The sequence below is a fragment of the Echeneis naucrates genome, chromosome 1 (assembly GCF_900963305.1).
Source record: "Echeneis naucrates chromosome 1, fEcheNa1.1, whole genome shotgun sequence".
NCBI lineage: Eukaryota > Metazoa > Chordata > Actinopteri > Carangiformes > Echeneidae > Echeneis > Echeneis naucrates.
Window position 1 is genome coordinate 11,381,050 of NC_042511.1, and position 13,318 is coordinate 11,394,367.

At 40.9% G+C, this 13,318-nt stretch overlaps 2 protein-coding genes across 3 annotated transcripts; both read right to left on the reverse strand.

Moving 5' to 3' along the window:
• Positions 1-1,223: 1,223 nt before the first annotated feature.
• On the reverse strand, positions 1,224-4,036 carry tekt4 (tektin 4). Its single transcript, XM_029510364.1, has 7 exons — positions 3,465-4,036; positions 2,569-2,639; positions 2,332-2,475; positions 2,155-2,241; positions 1,929-2,064; positions 1,695-1,849; positions 1,224-1,597 (listed from the first exon to the last, which is right to left on the reverse strand). Exons 1-7 carry the CDS (start codon positions 3,960-3,962, stop codon positions 1,384-1,386), a joined length of 1,305 nt encoding a protein of 434 aa, XP_029366224.1. The 5' UTR covers positions 3,963-4,036; the 3' UTR covers positions 1,224-1,383.
• A 4,141-nt stretch (positions 4,037-8,177) lies between these two features.
• On the reverse strand, positions 8,178-12,742 carry LOC115047162 (CMRF35-like molecule 1). Of its 2 annotated transcripts, XM_029507931.1 has the most exons (8): positions 12,595-12,742; positions 12,123-12,449; positions 11,337-11,657; positions 10,865-11,176; positions 10,628-10,714; positions 9,959-10,066; positions 9,791-9,843; positions 8,179-9,274 (listed from the first exon to the last, which is right to left on the reverse strand). In XM_029507931.1, exons 1-8 carry the CDS (start codon positions 12,629-12,631, stop codon positions 9,104-9,106), a joined length of 1,416 nt encoding a protein of 471 aa, XP_029363791.1. In that variant the 5' UTR covers positions 12,632-12,742; the 3' UTR covers positions 8,179-9,103. The 2 variants fall into 2 exon arrangements, with proteins under 2 accessions (XP_029363800.1, XP_029363791.1); XM_029507940.1 differs by lacking the exon at positions 10,628-10,714 and having other exon boundaries at positions 8,178-9,274.
• Between the last annotated feature and the right edge of the window lie 576 nt (positions 12,743-13,318).

Here is a 13,318-nt window from a genome sequence, read left to right on the forward strand (position 1 = left end):
TCTGTACTATAGATGAACATTAGTGACCTTAGCCTCCCTCTCACCTACACACCGAGGTATGTTTCACTATTCTCATTGTGCTGAATTTTACATTCATACATGAACAAATGATCTGTGACCAAAAATAATCATTTATACTGCTGCATCAGTTTTTGACTGACGAAGCCACAGTCCAAACACTGACATTGATATGGAAGATATTCTCAGACAGCTGGAAATGCTGGAATTTAACAGAGCAGGAACAGACATTTACAAACATGAACATCACACATAATTAGTTATCAACATAACTTTTCATTATTTAACTGTTGAATAACTAACTCATCAATCAGCTAATACCCACAATCTGATTCTAGTTTGTGATAGCCATTGTTTTGTTTTTTTTTGTTTTTTTTTACACAGTTAACACAAAGTTACATTTTATGAGCCCATGAAGTTGAGCTGTAAAGGACTGTGACCAAGATATGTGCTGACTGAGCCATGTTAAAGTTCAGTTCATTGTCATGATAAACTAAGAAACTATTTCCAAATTATCTCAGACTTATTTTTAACATTTAATGTATCCGGGGTCAGAAATTAGGTTCAGAGACAGATCAGCTGGGTGTAGATGTGTGTTATGTATGTATGGGTGTAAGCCGTGTATATATTATGCAACTGGGTGATTAGTGTGACTAGAGATTATGCTGGTAAAGATCTATAAAGAATAACCAGCTTACTAATATGTTTGTTTTAGTTTGTTTATGTGAATGCAGGGGCCATATCCCCTGTTTGAGAGTCAGGAATTGCAAAAGCATACACTTTAATATTCATTCATTCATTCATTCATGCATTCATTCATGCATTCATTCATTCATTCATTCATTCATCATCTACCGCTTGTCCCTTTCCGGGTCGTGGTACACTTTAATACTATGCTTTAGCAAATGAATGTAAATAGCTGAAATCTTTAGTTCCTCCAAGAGATCTAAGAGGAGCATGACCCATGTGACATTAATGGGGACCTATGATGCAAAAAAAAGTGTCTTTATATGTTCAAGAGATAAACATTTGGTTATTGTTTTTACCAATAAAAAAGATTATATTTCCGAAAATAAGGTTTCAAAATGAAACAGATGTGAAATTAGACAAAAGTTTTTGTTTGAAGCTGGATGACTTTGAACCCATAATGAGTACTTTCACTTGTCACTCATCACTTTAGACACAATAATGTTCATCCTGGTTGGAACCTGCACCTGCAGAAGAACTTTCCTTCGGCCACTTGAAGTGAGTCTTGCCACTGACTCTTTTCACTGATTAGGGGGTATTTAATGTTAACAACACAGCACAACCAAAGAGACCAAAAACTGAAAGATTTTCAACAAACACTGAGACTTAACATCTGCTTCAGTATCCTAAAAGTATGGACACGGCTGGGTATCGTTTACGGTGAGTCATGCACTTGTCTCTCTCAATGAAGAGCGAGTGGGTTTTGCGGTTTATCTCTTTCTCGAGGGCCATGCGAGACTCCTCCAGGTGGGACAGGGACCCTCTGGCCTCGCCAAGCTGCTGCTGCAGATATGCCACAGTGGCATCAATCTGTCTCACCTCCGCCTCCAAACTATGACACAGGCAGTAAAGACAAGATAGAAGATAAAGACAGAAAGGAGAGAGATACGGCTGGCTGTGTGTGTGTTTTTGTTTGTTTGTTTGTTTACCTGAGCTGGGCTTCATCCCTGCAGAGCTCCACGTTTGGTCTGAGGGAGCGAAGGTAAAGTCTGGACTGAGCAACTCTCAGTGGAGCTTCTTTGTTGTGGATGGCCTCTTGTAGAGCCACAATGTTCCTCTCCTGGGCCCCGATCTGCTCCAGGACCTGAACGTACACATCATCATAAAGCAGATAATCAATAATCAGCCAATCAATCACTCCATCCGTCTGTCTGTCTGTCCACCTGTGTGAGCTTCATCTCCAGGTGGGTCTTAGCCTCTGTCAGCTCCACACAACGCTGGCTGAAGGCTCGGTCCACCACGGAGCACTGGGCCCTCAGATCCTCAGCAGTGTCCCGCAGCACTTGTTCAACAAACAGTCTGACACACACAGACAGCAACGCTTACTGAGTATATTAAACGCTTTCCCACAGTGTTGCTTTCAGACGCTGAGTCCGACTGCGCTCTGACCTGAGACTGCAGCTGGCCTGTTCCTCCTGCAGAGCCTTGCTCAGGTTGTCTTGAGTGAACTTGGTCCATGATGTGGGGTTACACACCCTGCAGCAGACCACATCATGTACTCTAAATAAAGGTTATGGGCTCAGTTGCCCCTTTTTAGTGGTAAATATAATGTGTTCTCACACTCACTGGTCTTGCATTGCTGCTGAGCTGGGGTGATGCTGTGTGTCTGTGCTCTTGTTGCAGTGTCTCCCACAGTGGTTGTCAAAGTTGTAGGCCTGGTACTTGTCAGACCAGTCCAGCTCTAAGATCTGCTTGGCCTCCCTGTTCGTCCTGCATGCACACACATACAAATGCCACAAATTTATCTCTCAAGTTAAACTGTTCATAATTGAGTTACACATTTTAACAGAACTTCAGACTCACTTGATCTGAGTGACAACCTGAGCTGTAGTTTTCTTCAGAAGAGCCTGGATACTCCTGATCAAGTCAACTTCCTATAACACACACACGCACACACACGTGTGTCAAACTGAGCCTTCTGCTGGTGCTGTAAAATACTGAATACAGAGGTTTGTCATCATCACCTAAATTACACGTGTAGAATGTAAATCTAGTGAAATCCTGATATTTTTGCCACAACAGGGCCTGCAAGTGGTGTCATGAAATAAAGACATAGAAATATTCAAAGGTTCAGTGTTATTTCAGTTCCATGTTAAACATCTACTGAGAGTCCGTCATTCAAGGTTTTGTGCTATGTGTGTGTATATGTATATATGTATATATACATATATATATATATATATATATATATATATATATATATATATATATATATATATATATATATATATGTATGTATATATATATCTATGTGTGTGTGTGTGTGTATGGGGCTCAGTGAGGTGGGGGCTGCTGGTTAACTAATACAAAGTATAAATAGTGTCAAAGACTTCTTCAAAACATGCTACTCAGAAACATCCATAGAGTAGACATGAGAAAATAATTGTGTGCTTCCTACAACAACAAAAAGTGTCTCCACCTCGGACTTGTAGCTTTCAGGAAATGCCGCCCCTGGATGTTATAATGGACACGTGATTACAATCATTTCTAATTAAGATTATTATTGAATGATCTAATTGATATTTTCTCCACAAAATAATTAGTGTTGGTCATCCTACATTTAAGAAGCTGTAACCAGTCAAACTGAAGTTTTTTCTTTTGGGCAGTTGAAGCTTGTTTTAATAACAGCTGCTCATAAGGCTGCTGGCTGAACATTATTATCGGCATCCATTTGATGCTGCACCGCCAGAAACAGTCACCTTCAACAGCTCCTCCTCCACAGAGTCCCGGACCAGGTCTGCACCGAGTCTCCCGGTCCTACAGTTCAGATTATCGGTGGCGATGGCGTACGGAGCCTCGGTGGCGTCCAGCGCCTTCTCCAGCCGGGTCTTCAGCGCCTGCAGCGTCTGTGTGTCGGCCAGCAGCTGCCCGATGTGCCGCTGCAGCTCGGACCTCCAGCCGTGGATCTCCTGGAGCCTCTCCCCCAGCAGACGCGTCCCCTCGGCCTGGATGCTCAGAGTGTCCGCCTCGGTGTCCCGGTTCAGGAGCGCGGAGTCCCGCTGGATGCTGGAGGCCTGGTGGCGGGCCGCCGTGGCCCGTGTGAGGATGGTGTGGTAGCTGGAGAACCACTCGGCCGGGCCGTACTTAGCGGAGCGGTAGCCCGCCGTGGCTGAGCCCGAGGACGGCGGCGGGTCCGGCGGCGGGGCTCTGCTGCCATGGAGGGGCCGCGACACCAACACCTCAGAGAAAGAGCTCATGTTTGGGTGGAAAATATAAAACGAGGCCTGGAGCTGCAGGCCTGTGTGTGTTTGTTTGGTGTTACCAGGTTACACACAGGATCAGATCCTGCAGCAGCTTTGGCTCAGGTGACCTACCATCAAACAAACTGAGGAAAAACACAACCTCTCCATAAGTAAAGAAGAGTAAGACAGAGACCAAAGGGCTCCTTCCATAACGATTAAACAGAATCACTGTATTTCTCTGCCAACATAGAGAAAAAAAGACATTTCTCAGTAAATTCTCTGTCCTGAAGTATTGAGATTTGGTAAACGAAATCAGTATTTGTAAGAGTTACTTAAAGGTCAGTCTCCTCAAACACACCAACACATCTTTGTGTTGGTGTGTTTGTGTGTTTGAGGAGACAGCACCAGTCAGCGGCCCAACCTCAACTTCCTGATGAGCCTCTCTAAAGTCAAATATTTATGGGTAATGCCACTTAACCATGTTCTTTAATATTTAAGGTAGATGGCAGCACTTTAATTTGACCGATGTCTGACCAACCACTTTGAAAACATGTTTCATTATTCATTGTGGGTAAAGGAGGCAGAGCAACAGCACCCAAAAGGACTGGTGCTTCGCACGTTCCTCTTTCTCTGCACAATGACATCTTTAATAACAAACAGGCCTGCACAAGCGGGAAAGGAGTCCTGTTGTTTACCAGCACTTGGTTGTTGCTGTCGCAATTCTCTTGTTCTAAACTAGATTCACACTTGTAAACTCGGTAGTGAAGTCTCAACAATGCGTTTTGGTTTTTAGCATTATGCATCATGATCTCTAGAGTAAACGGAAAACTGCTTTGCACCATGGTGAGATGTGTTAACCATATCCGCTCATAGTGAGACACCCACAGGCTGAGCTATTTTACCATTATGGTAATAATGTTACAGGCAGTTCCATGGTAAAGAAATGCACTGAATTTAGAAGGTTTGAGGTCTGGAGGTGTAGGAGACAGATTACCTTTGCAAAGTGAGTGTGTGAGCATGCAGCACAGAGGCCACAGCTAACAATAGGAAGAGGAATCTGTTTTCTGCCGAAACCAGCTCTGACGCGTTTCCTCTTCACGAGCATTCTCACATCTTCACTCGCAGTTCAAATCAATATAACACATCTTTCATAAGTGTTATAAGTGTATGTTAAACAGAGGGCAGTTCATAGCTCTGAGTCCTTTAACAGTGCTTCCTCCCTCACCCCTTCTGTAAAGGTTCACCTGGTGCTCGTGATTTTTAACTGCATCTGTTAAATCCAGCCTGCTCAGCTCCTCTGGTTGGCTGCTACTCTACAAAATGAGGCGGATGAACACAAAGCCGTAAAATTATGTGTGGTTTCAATGACAATTATTAACAGGAAAACATCATTTTTGGTGTAATTGTGTGATGATTTATCAGCACTTTGTCAGAGGCCATAGCTTCCAATTGTGATGGGGAAGAACTAATAGGTTGAATTTAAAAGGAATTTATCCATGTTCCTCAGGGTTTTGCATATTTAGGTCAGATAGAAGTAGCATATTAGCACACACAATCACAACACATTCTCTGTGCTCTTAATTGAAACAATGCAAACACTGCTCAGCATTCAGCTGCTGTCGGTGGGATGCTAGCTCCCCGGCTGCACTGGCTGGTCTTTGTCTCCAGTGTTATAGTAGTGAACAGTTCTCTGTAACTTGGAGGAGCCCAGGTCTCCATCCTTATATGTGTCATAAATCTAAACCTCGAAGATATAAATGATATGTAGACACAGATTCACACAGGTGAGAGTGGTTTGACCAGAGGGATGAGTTATTTAACAAATCTGGCGTCATAGTAATCAAATAATAACTTTAAAAAATAGCTTCTTTGGCTGCAAGGCTTGGAAACGGTGATCTCAGTCAGTTGGCTAACTTGTCCGTCCAAACCCATACAACTTAAAAATTTATATTAATATTGAACAAACACATGTGATCCAATGCTAATATTTTAAAATAAGGTGGTTGCCACAGTGGCCATGCTCCCACAAAGATGAATCTTGTGTACACGTCGGACTTTAACATGCGTGATCTTTACATTTACTTACTTTTAAAGCTAGTATACAACTGGTAGACAAAATGGTATGTTGCTCAACGTATCCCACATTTGATGTTTAGCACTGTCATAAATATTATAGCTACACAAGGAAACTATAATGGTTTGGACCTGCAGTCATGTTTACGCATGCTCGCCACAGACCTGTAATATTCATGGTGACTCCAACTCCTGAAAAAAACATTTAGAAACAAAAGAGGGCTTATTTGTGTGCGAATCCTTGCTGGGCTCAATGTAAACCTCTATAAAATTATTATAATCAAAATTCTTACCTAAGTTTGTGTTTCAAGTAGTTGATGTTTCTTTGTGAATCTAATCTAAATACCACAAAAAAATAAATAAATAAATAAAAGTCAACCTGCCACCCACACCCACATACATCCAGATTAGTTTTTATGAGACGATGGAAAAATATGCATATCACACTAAAATGTCACAGATGAACCTAGAATTTGAGCAGTCCACAGTCATGTAGGGTTCATGTTTATAAACTGAACCTCCTTGTCTTATACATCCTATAAACTTGCAATTTAGTTCATGTTCTTGTGATGGACTCTTGCAAAGATGAGATGCTCACAGTCCATCAGTCACGTACATCCAAGTCGTTGCAACCGTCCCCATACTTACAACCTGCCCCCTAATTTTCCATTGCGAGTATCTCTTCCTCAATTGATGGAGTTATGGAGGAAATGTTGATTTTATGTCTCCAACACTTTTGGAAGGTAAGACATATTCTCCTCTACATAGAGCATGACAGATCACACAGAGCACAAACAGAGATTGTTAATAGGGCTGCTGGAAATGTAAAAGTTCACCTGGGTGTTGTCTCATAGCACTCCAGGTCTGCCATTGAAAACATTTAATCAGGACAATTAGATGTTTACCAAGCTGTCCCCTTAAAATGAAGAAAAGTCATAAAATATGAAGAAGATAAATGATGGTAACGCTTTACTACAGATATTAAATATTAAATGCTCTTAAATTGACCCCAAGGGTAATAGGAGGCCGATGCACAAGTGAAAACCCAGGTTTTTATAATTAAGGGAAGCTACCAGTCCGGTCAGTAACCCTACTAGAATGTAAAACCTAGCAGCATCTGTACAAGAAGAAAAATACAGAAGTTCACACTGACAAACCAACACTGGCACAGCAGCACATATACAATGTCAACACAACTTTGATAAGTGTGACCTGGATATGTATCCATTGGGATCAGAAAGAGACGAGAAGAGTGCTGCTGTAAATCTCCCTGACTCCTTTACCATTAAACAAAAATAAGACAATATATGATTATGATATAAATATGTTGTTTTCATTGTTTGATATTTTTGGCTCCTCCAACTAACTATGAAGAAATAAACACAGTCACTTTATATTAGGAATACAGGGGATTGTGCTTTTTTTTTTTTTTTTTTTTCATTGAGCTACCACCTTTTATAATCATTGTCTTCGTCCTACACATGGCACCACTCACACAGCTCAGAGCTTCTGCAAAGAGGAGATGACGCTAAGTAGAAAAGACACTGCTCGAGCCAGATCTTTATTCAGTGCAACTTGAGGTTTCCTTTAAACTTAATTTGTAAGACAGTTTGATGGAGTGAAGTATGTTTTTATTTATTTTTTTTCACTTGAAAATAACACATAGTCCAACTTCCTCCCACCGTATAAAGACATGCATTTTACCCACTGTGAGCTGGGACCGGCTCCAGCACCCCCAAGACCCAGAAATGAAGAAGTGGTAGAAGACGATTGAACAAATATATGAATTAGTAGACTACAAAAGAGGAACAGAGGGCTTAGGTGCTTGCAGATGGTTGCCAGTTGCAAATAAAGAGAAGCCACCGTGAATGCGGTTGTAAAAAACGACGAGATGAACGAGGTCAAAATTAACTTGTAGGAATTTCAAGAATTTTACTTTAAAGAGGTACTGTATATATGCTATATTAGATTAGATCAGATTTCCTTTATTGTCCCACAATGGCGAAATTCACATATATAAACAATTTGATGTGTGCGTCCTCTCTACCATTTTTACTGAACAACACAAAATTAAAAATAGAAAAAGGAAAGCAAGTGGTTTTGAAACGTACACAGGGAAACAACAAGATTTTTGGTCTTATTTATTCTTAATTATGTGCTGTGTCAACATTCAAAGAGTATCAGTCGTGGATGCTCTGATTTTTCTTTTTCCTTCAGTACCAATACAACAGGCAAGAAATTTTTAAAAGCCCTGCATTCAAAAATTTCAGTTATCGTACTGCTTTAATCTGTGAATGAAAAAAAGATCTGTACTATTATCACTACAGGGTCAGAAATGTCACTCTAAATGTCTCCTCCCAGTTGCTCAGTTGTAGAGTTGACATTTCAGTCAACACAACCTATCCAGGTCTTCAAAATAGCTTAAAGAGCTGTTTTAGACAACCATGAATAATGAAGTCATTAAATAAACTAAAGTACACATTATATATAACACAGAACTATAAAATAGAAACACCAAAGTACTTATATTTTGCTCTACGTGAGAAAATGAACTTTCTTTCTTTCATCATATTATCTGTGCTGCTTGTCTGTTTCAGGAAAGGAAAGGAAGCAGCCTTTCTAAAGAAGGTGAAACCTACAAAAGTCCAGGTTTCTTTGACTCAAGCACTTCAGATTTGTATGTCTCATTTATACAGAGCAAAAATAAATTTATGGATTGCTTCAGTGACGACTCTGTTCAATTTTGACATTTTTATCTTGTATTTGTTTATTTATCTTTTTTATCATACAGGTACATATGTATAGGTAACTTCTTTTGGTGTATTTAGCTGAAATGACCACTATCAGGCAGTAAAGCTGTGTCAGGCCATTTGTTACAATAATCAGCAGTCATAATGAGTATTATGGTTACATAATGGTTTCTACAAAAGTGTAAAATCAAGAATGAATATGCAGCAACTGAATATGTTTGCTCGTCATGAAAAAGCAGGTATAGGTATGTGCAAGTCAGTCAATGCTGAAGAACCAATCAGAAAAACGTTAGTGCAAATGTGGTGCAATAATGTGAGGTTGTCTTTTATCTTTTATTGTGTGTTAGCATACCATTGATTACAGTAAAGGTCTTCTGATGAGGCAGTGTTTTGATACACACAATCTTGTTGGTCTCCACCCGTGTTATCATAGATGTGATACATGGGCTGATCTTTGGAGGTACCCTTCTTCACGCTCACCACAACCTCTTCGTTTGCATAAATCTAAGAAGGAATCAAGAGACTATATGAGAAGATGCCTCAACCCGCAGAACAAATGATATGACAAGCCAGTAATTAAAAACTTTCTCTTTTTGCCCAACAGCCTAAAAAGAGTCCAATAATCACTCGGAAATTCATTTGTTCAATTCACTTTCGAATATTTTCAGCTATGACTTCTGTGAAATGATCATTATCTAAGGTAAATCCCTGAACTTTTATCCAGCACTACCGTCAGAGTAACAAGACCACAAGTTCTTGAGCACACAGGTGCTTTGAGCTGACTGTTAATATTGGCCACGATGAGAACGTGCTCTGTTTAGTACTTTCTCTGTTATCTTACCTTGTTGGCACACTGGCATTGGCTATTTAATTACTAAAAACAGACAACAACATTTTGCCATCCATTAAATTTAATGAACTTTCATGTCCCTTAATCTGATGCCATGGTCAAGCCGATCAGTCCACACTAAAGGACAGGATTATAAAGCACAACAACAAGTAGGACTTTTGCTTTCTTACATCTCCAATGCCGTCTTCCTTGATCATATTTAGATTGACGTTGGCTCCATCTCCTGGAAAGGTCCAGGCAAAGAAATGGTAAAGTTACGAGATTTCTCTCCATCTATACATATGTGTGTTTGCATGTGGGTGCACATTTCTGGCGATGTGTTTCTGGGTGAGACGTACCTTGCACTTTGCTAGATTTGCATTTACAAAGTATGACCAGGACACATATCAGTATGAGCAGCACCACAGCACACACAATGGAAATCACAGGGCTCAAGAGAGAAGGATCTGCGGTATATAGACACACAGAGAAGAATATTACACATGCATCACCCCCACCGCCCCCCCCCCGCCCCCCAAAAAAAAACACTGATCAGGAGCAAACAGCTCATAGAAGATAGCAGAAGTAATGTCACCAATTAAACTGCCGCAGAAAGAATGTGAGACTTTCAAGTTCCCTTTTTATTCAACATCTGAGAGTAACTGAAAGCTTGCCCAGCGTGCCAAACTGTAGCCACGGAAACTGCATCAACCATAGCAGCAAGAATAGTGTTAATTTTAAATTGTGTGTCTGTGTGTGCGTGTGTGTGTGTGTGTGTGTTTGTCAGCATGGAACAATCTGTTTCTCGAAACACCTGCTTTAGTTGTTTTGGGTACTCTTTGTGGTACTTTGATGTTTATTTAGGGACATGTGCACACACACACACACACACACACACACACACACAGATGCATGCACACACATGCCCACACACACACACACACACACACACACACACACACACACACACACACACACACAGATGCATGCACACACATGCCCACACACACGCACACACAAATACACACCTTCTGCAGGCTCAACAGTGATGGTGTTTGATTGTGATCTTATAGCTTCTGTGGTGATGACAGCAATGGTAGCGCTGGGTGGAAAAACTTTCAGTAATAAAGCTTGTCAGTGAATTGTTATATATAAAAAAATATATATATATAAAAAAATGTCGACAGCTGCATTATCCCAGAGTCCAGGAGCAAACCAGGAAATAACATTTCTGTTTACCTTTGACTCTCCATTCTTCATCTTACCTGCTGACAGCACTATCTTGGTGTAATTTCCTTCACTCCACTCATAGTCTGAGCCACACCAGTATGTCCCTTCATCCTCTACTTTCAGCTCTGTGATCGTCACCGAGAAAAAGCTGGAAACACCACCATCCTGCAGTGTGAGCCTGGGGTCTGTCTGCCCCGAGCTCGTCACCTTGACCTCACAGGTGCTGCGGTGCTCTCCCTTACAGAGGAACTTCTTGTTCGTCCTGTGTTCGGGTGGATAGGGACACTGCATAGTTAATGGACGTCCCACAATTCCTCTGAGCCTTTTCGATGTCACACAGCACCACTCTGACAGACACAAGGAAGGTTGAGATTGTTTATAAACAAAGCGAAAATCAAGGTGCCCCATACAGAACATGCATATCACTTTAATTCTTTCCTTTTTTCTCCATTTCCAGGTTCATTACAGATATTTTTCCCTATACAAGTTTGAACTGTGACCTCTCACCTCTGACTTCCAGCGTAAAAGCAACGAAATTGTCCAGGCTTGGTTTAGTATTGATGCCACAGAGGTAGGGCCCAGAGTCCTTTGGGGTCAAACTGGTGATATTGACAGTGAATCTCCCTGACTCCTTCTCATCACTGAGTGTGAAGCGTCCTTCTTGTGTCCTGGTCGAGGTGATCACCGCCTGCTCCAGACATGTGGAGGGCTGCCGTCCTCTGCACATGTACTTCAGGTCGTTCTTGTACTGAGACTCATACGGACAACTGAAGGACACTGACCCTTCGTCATAGCTTTGCATGTTGGTGATCTCTGCACAGCAGCTGTCTGTGAGGGATATAAAATATCAACACAGCATCAAACAAAAGCAAGTAAATGAATCATCATGACATACAGTAGGTAGAAAGTACGAAATGTGTCATGTTCAGCATCTACACTTTATATTCAAAGAAAAATGAAAAAAATAAACAAATGTATCATTAAAGAAGTTTAGTGAAAGCAACAAAATTCAATGCTCATTATGCACAGAGACTGACCCACCTCGATGTTGTTCCTGTGGTTTACAGTTTCATTTAAAACTGAACCTCATTTTATAAGATCAAAATCTGTTTGTAGATACTAATTTAAAACCAACTATGAGTCAGATGAAATAATAAATGTAGGACTGGAGAAGTGTAGGGTACAATAACAGCTTCTGAAAAACCTTTTCCTCTTCAGGCATGTAGACGAGGAGAAAGTTACCAAAACGGTTTTAATCACAACCACAATGAAACAACGAGTTTATTTGTTTACCTGGCACCAGGGTCAGTCTTATTTCAGCGGGGTAGTAGTCCTTTCCACTTCTGGTCACCCCACACCAATATGTCCCAGCATCCTGAGAAGTCAGACTGGAGATGGTTGTTGTGTAAACCCGTTTGTTTCTGTCATCAGAGATTGAGAATCTGTCCTTGTTGGCTTCTGTCGTTTTGATGAGAACATCATCATCGCTTCCACAGTTATTTCTGCACAGGTATTTCTCATACGACTCATAGCCTTCACCATAAGAGCAGGAAACATCAACCTGGCTTCCCTCATAACCGGACAGACGGATCACTGCGTCAGTCTGACGGCCCAAAACCGCTGCAAATGTACAACTGGGGGTCAGTTTGTCCTCAAAGCAGCATCCTTTTCATTCTACCACTCCTTTTTACCAGGTGCGCGTTGCATCTCGTGTATAGTGAGATTTACATAAACATATATTTATTTAAATATCTGAAGGACTTACTGAAGAGAAGGACCAGCAGGTTTCGATGATGCCGCATCTTTGAGTTTTTCCTATTAAACGGAAACCTAGGCGTCCACCCACATATTTGTCATCACATCATGTTTCACTTCTGCATTTACATCACGTTTTTTTTTGGAGGGGGAATCAACTTTAATCTACATCTCAGTTGCCCTGACACATCATACCATCCTGTCCCATGATAACTGACTGGTCCTGACTTTTTGATCATCTCCATCCATCTTTGTTTCAATCCAAGCAGCATATGATAGAATATATTTTCGTTTTGAATTTGTGACTTTTCTTGTTTTGATATGTGTTCACGCACCTCAAGCCTAAGATGTTCACATTTCCGCCACAGAGGGGCACCAGAGACCGATTATTCCGATTCCGCCAAGACTGGTGCTGATGACGATGACACAAACAAGATGAAGGTGTAAAAAGGCAGCTTATCACATTTTAATGCACATTTCTCAAAGTGAATAACAATATACACTGAGATTCCCTCTTTGCTTTTCTCCAAACTCCAAGGGGCCAGCAACTTAAAGTCTGGACGTCTCACGCATGTTGTTTTCTTTTATTGGCTTTATTGGATTTGCTTGAAAATGAAGCAATTCACGATGATTTATATTCATTTGTTCATTCATAATTTATGTTTGACTTTAAAATGGTTGGTACCAACATGACAGCTGGTGACAGAATTGAAAACAAACATTTACCCAAAGTA

Excerpts from the sequence above, each read along its gene's own strand:
- tekt4 (XM_029510364.1), bottom strand. The coding sequence starts at position 3,962 with ATGAGCTCTTTCTCTGAGGTGTTGGTGTCGCGGCCCCTCCATGGCAGC. Across the intron at positions 1,850-1,928 it reads TGGAGATGAAGCTCACACAG|GTCCTGGAGCAGATCGGGGC; the intron begins GTGGACAGACAG and ends GTGTACGTTCAG. Across the intron at positions 1,598-1,694 it reads AGGGATGAAGCCCAGCTCAG|TTTGGAGGCGGAGGTGAGAC; the intron begins GTAAACAAACAA and ends CCTGTGTCATAG.
- LOC115047162 (XM_029507931.1), bottom strand. The coding sequence starts at position 12,631 with ATGCGGCATCATCGAAACCTGCTGGTCCTTCTCTTCA. Across the intron at positions 12,450-12,594 it reads CCTGCTGGTCCTTCTCTTCA|CGGTTTTGGGCCGTCAGACT; the intron begins GTAAGTCCTTCA and ends GTACATTTGCAG. Across the intron at positions 10,715-10,864 it reads CAAGATAGTGCTGTCAGCAG|TTTTTCCACCCAGCGCTACC; the intron begins GTAAGATGAAGA and ends TATTACTGAAAG.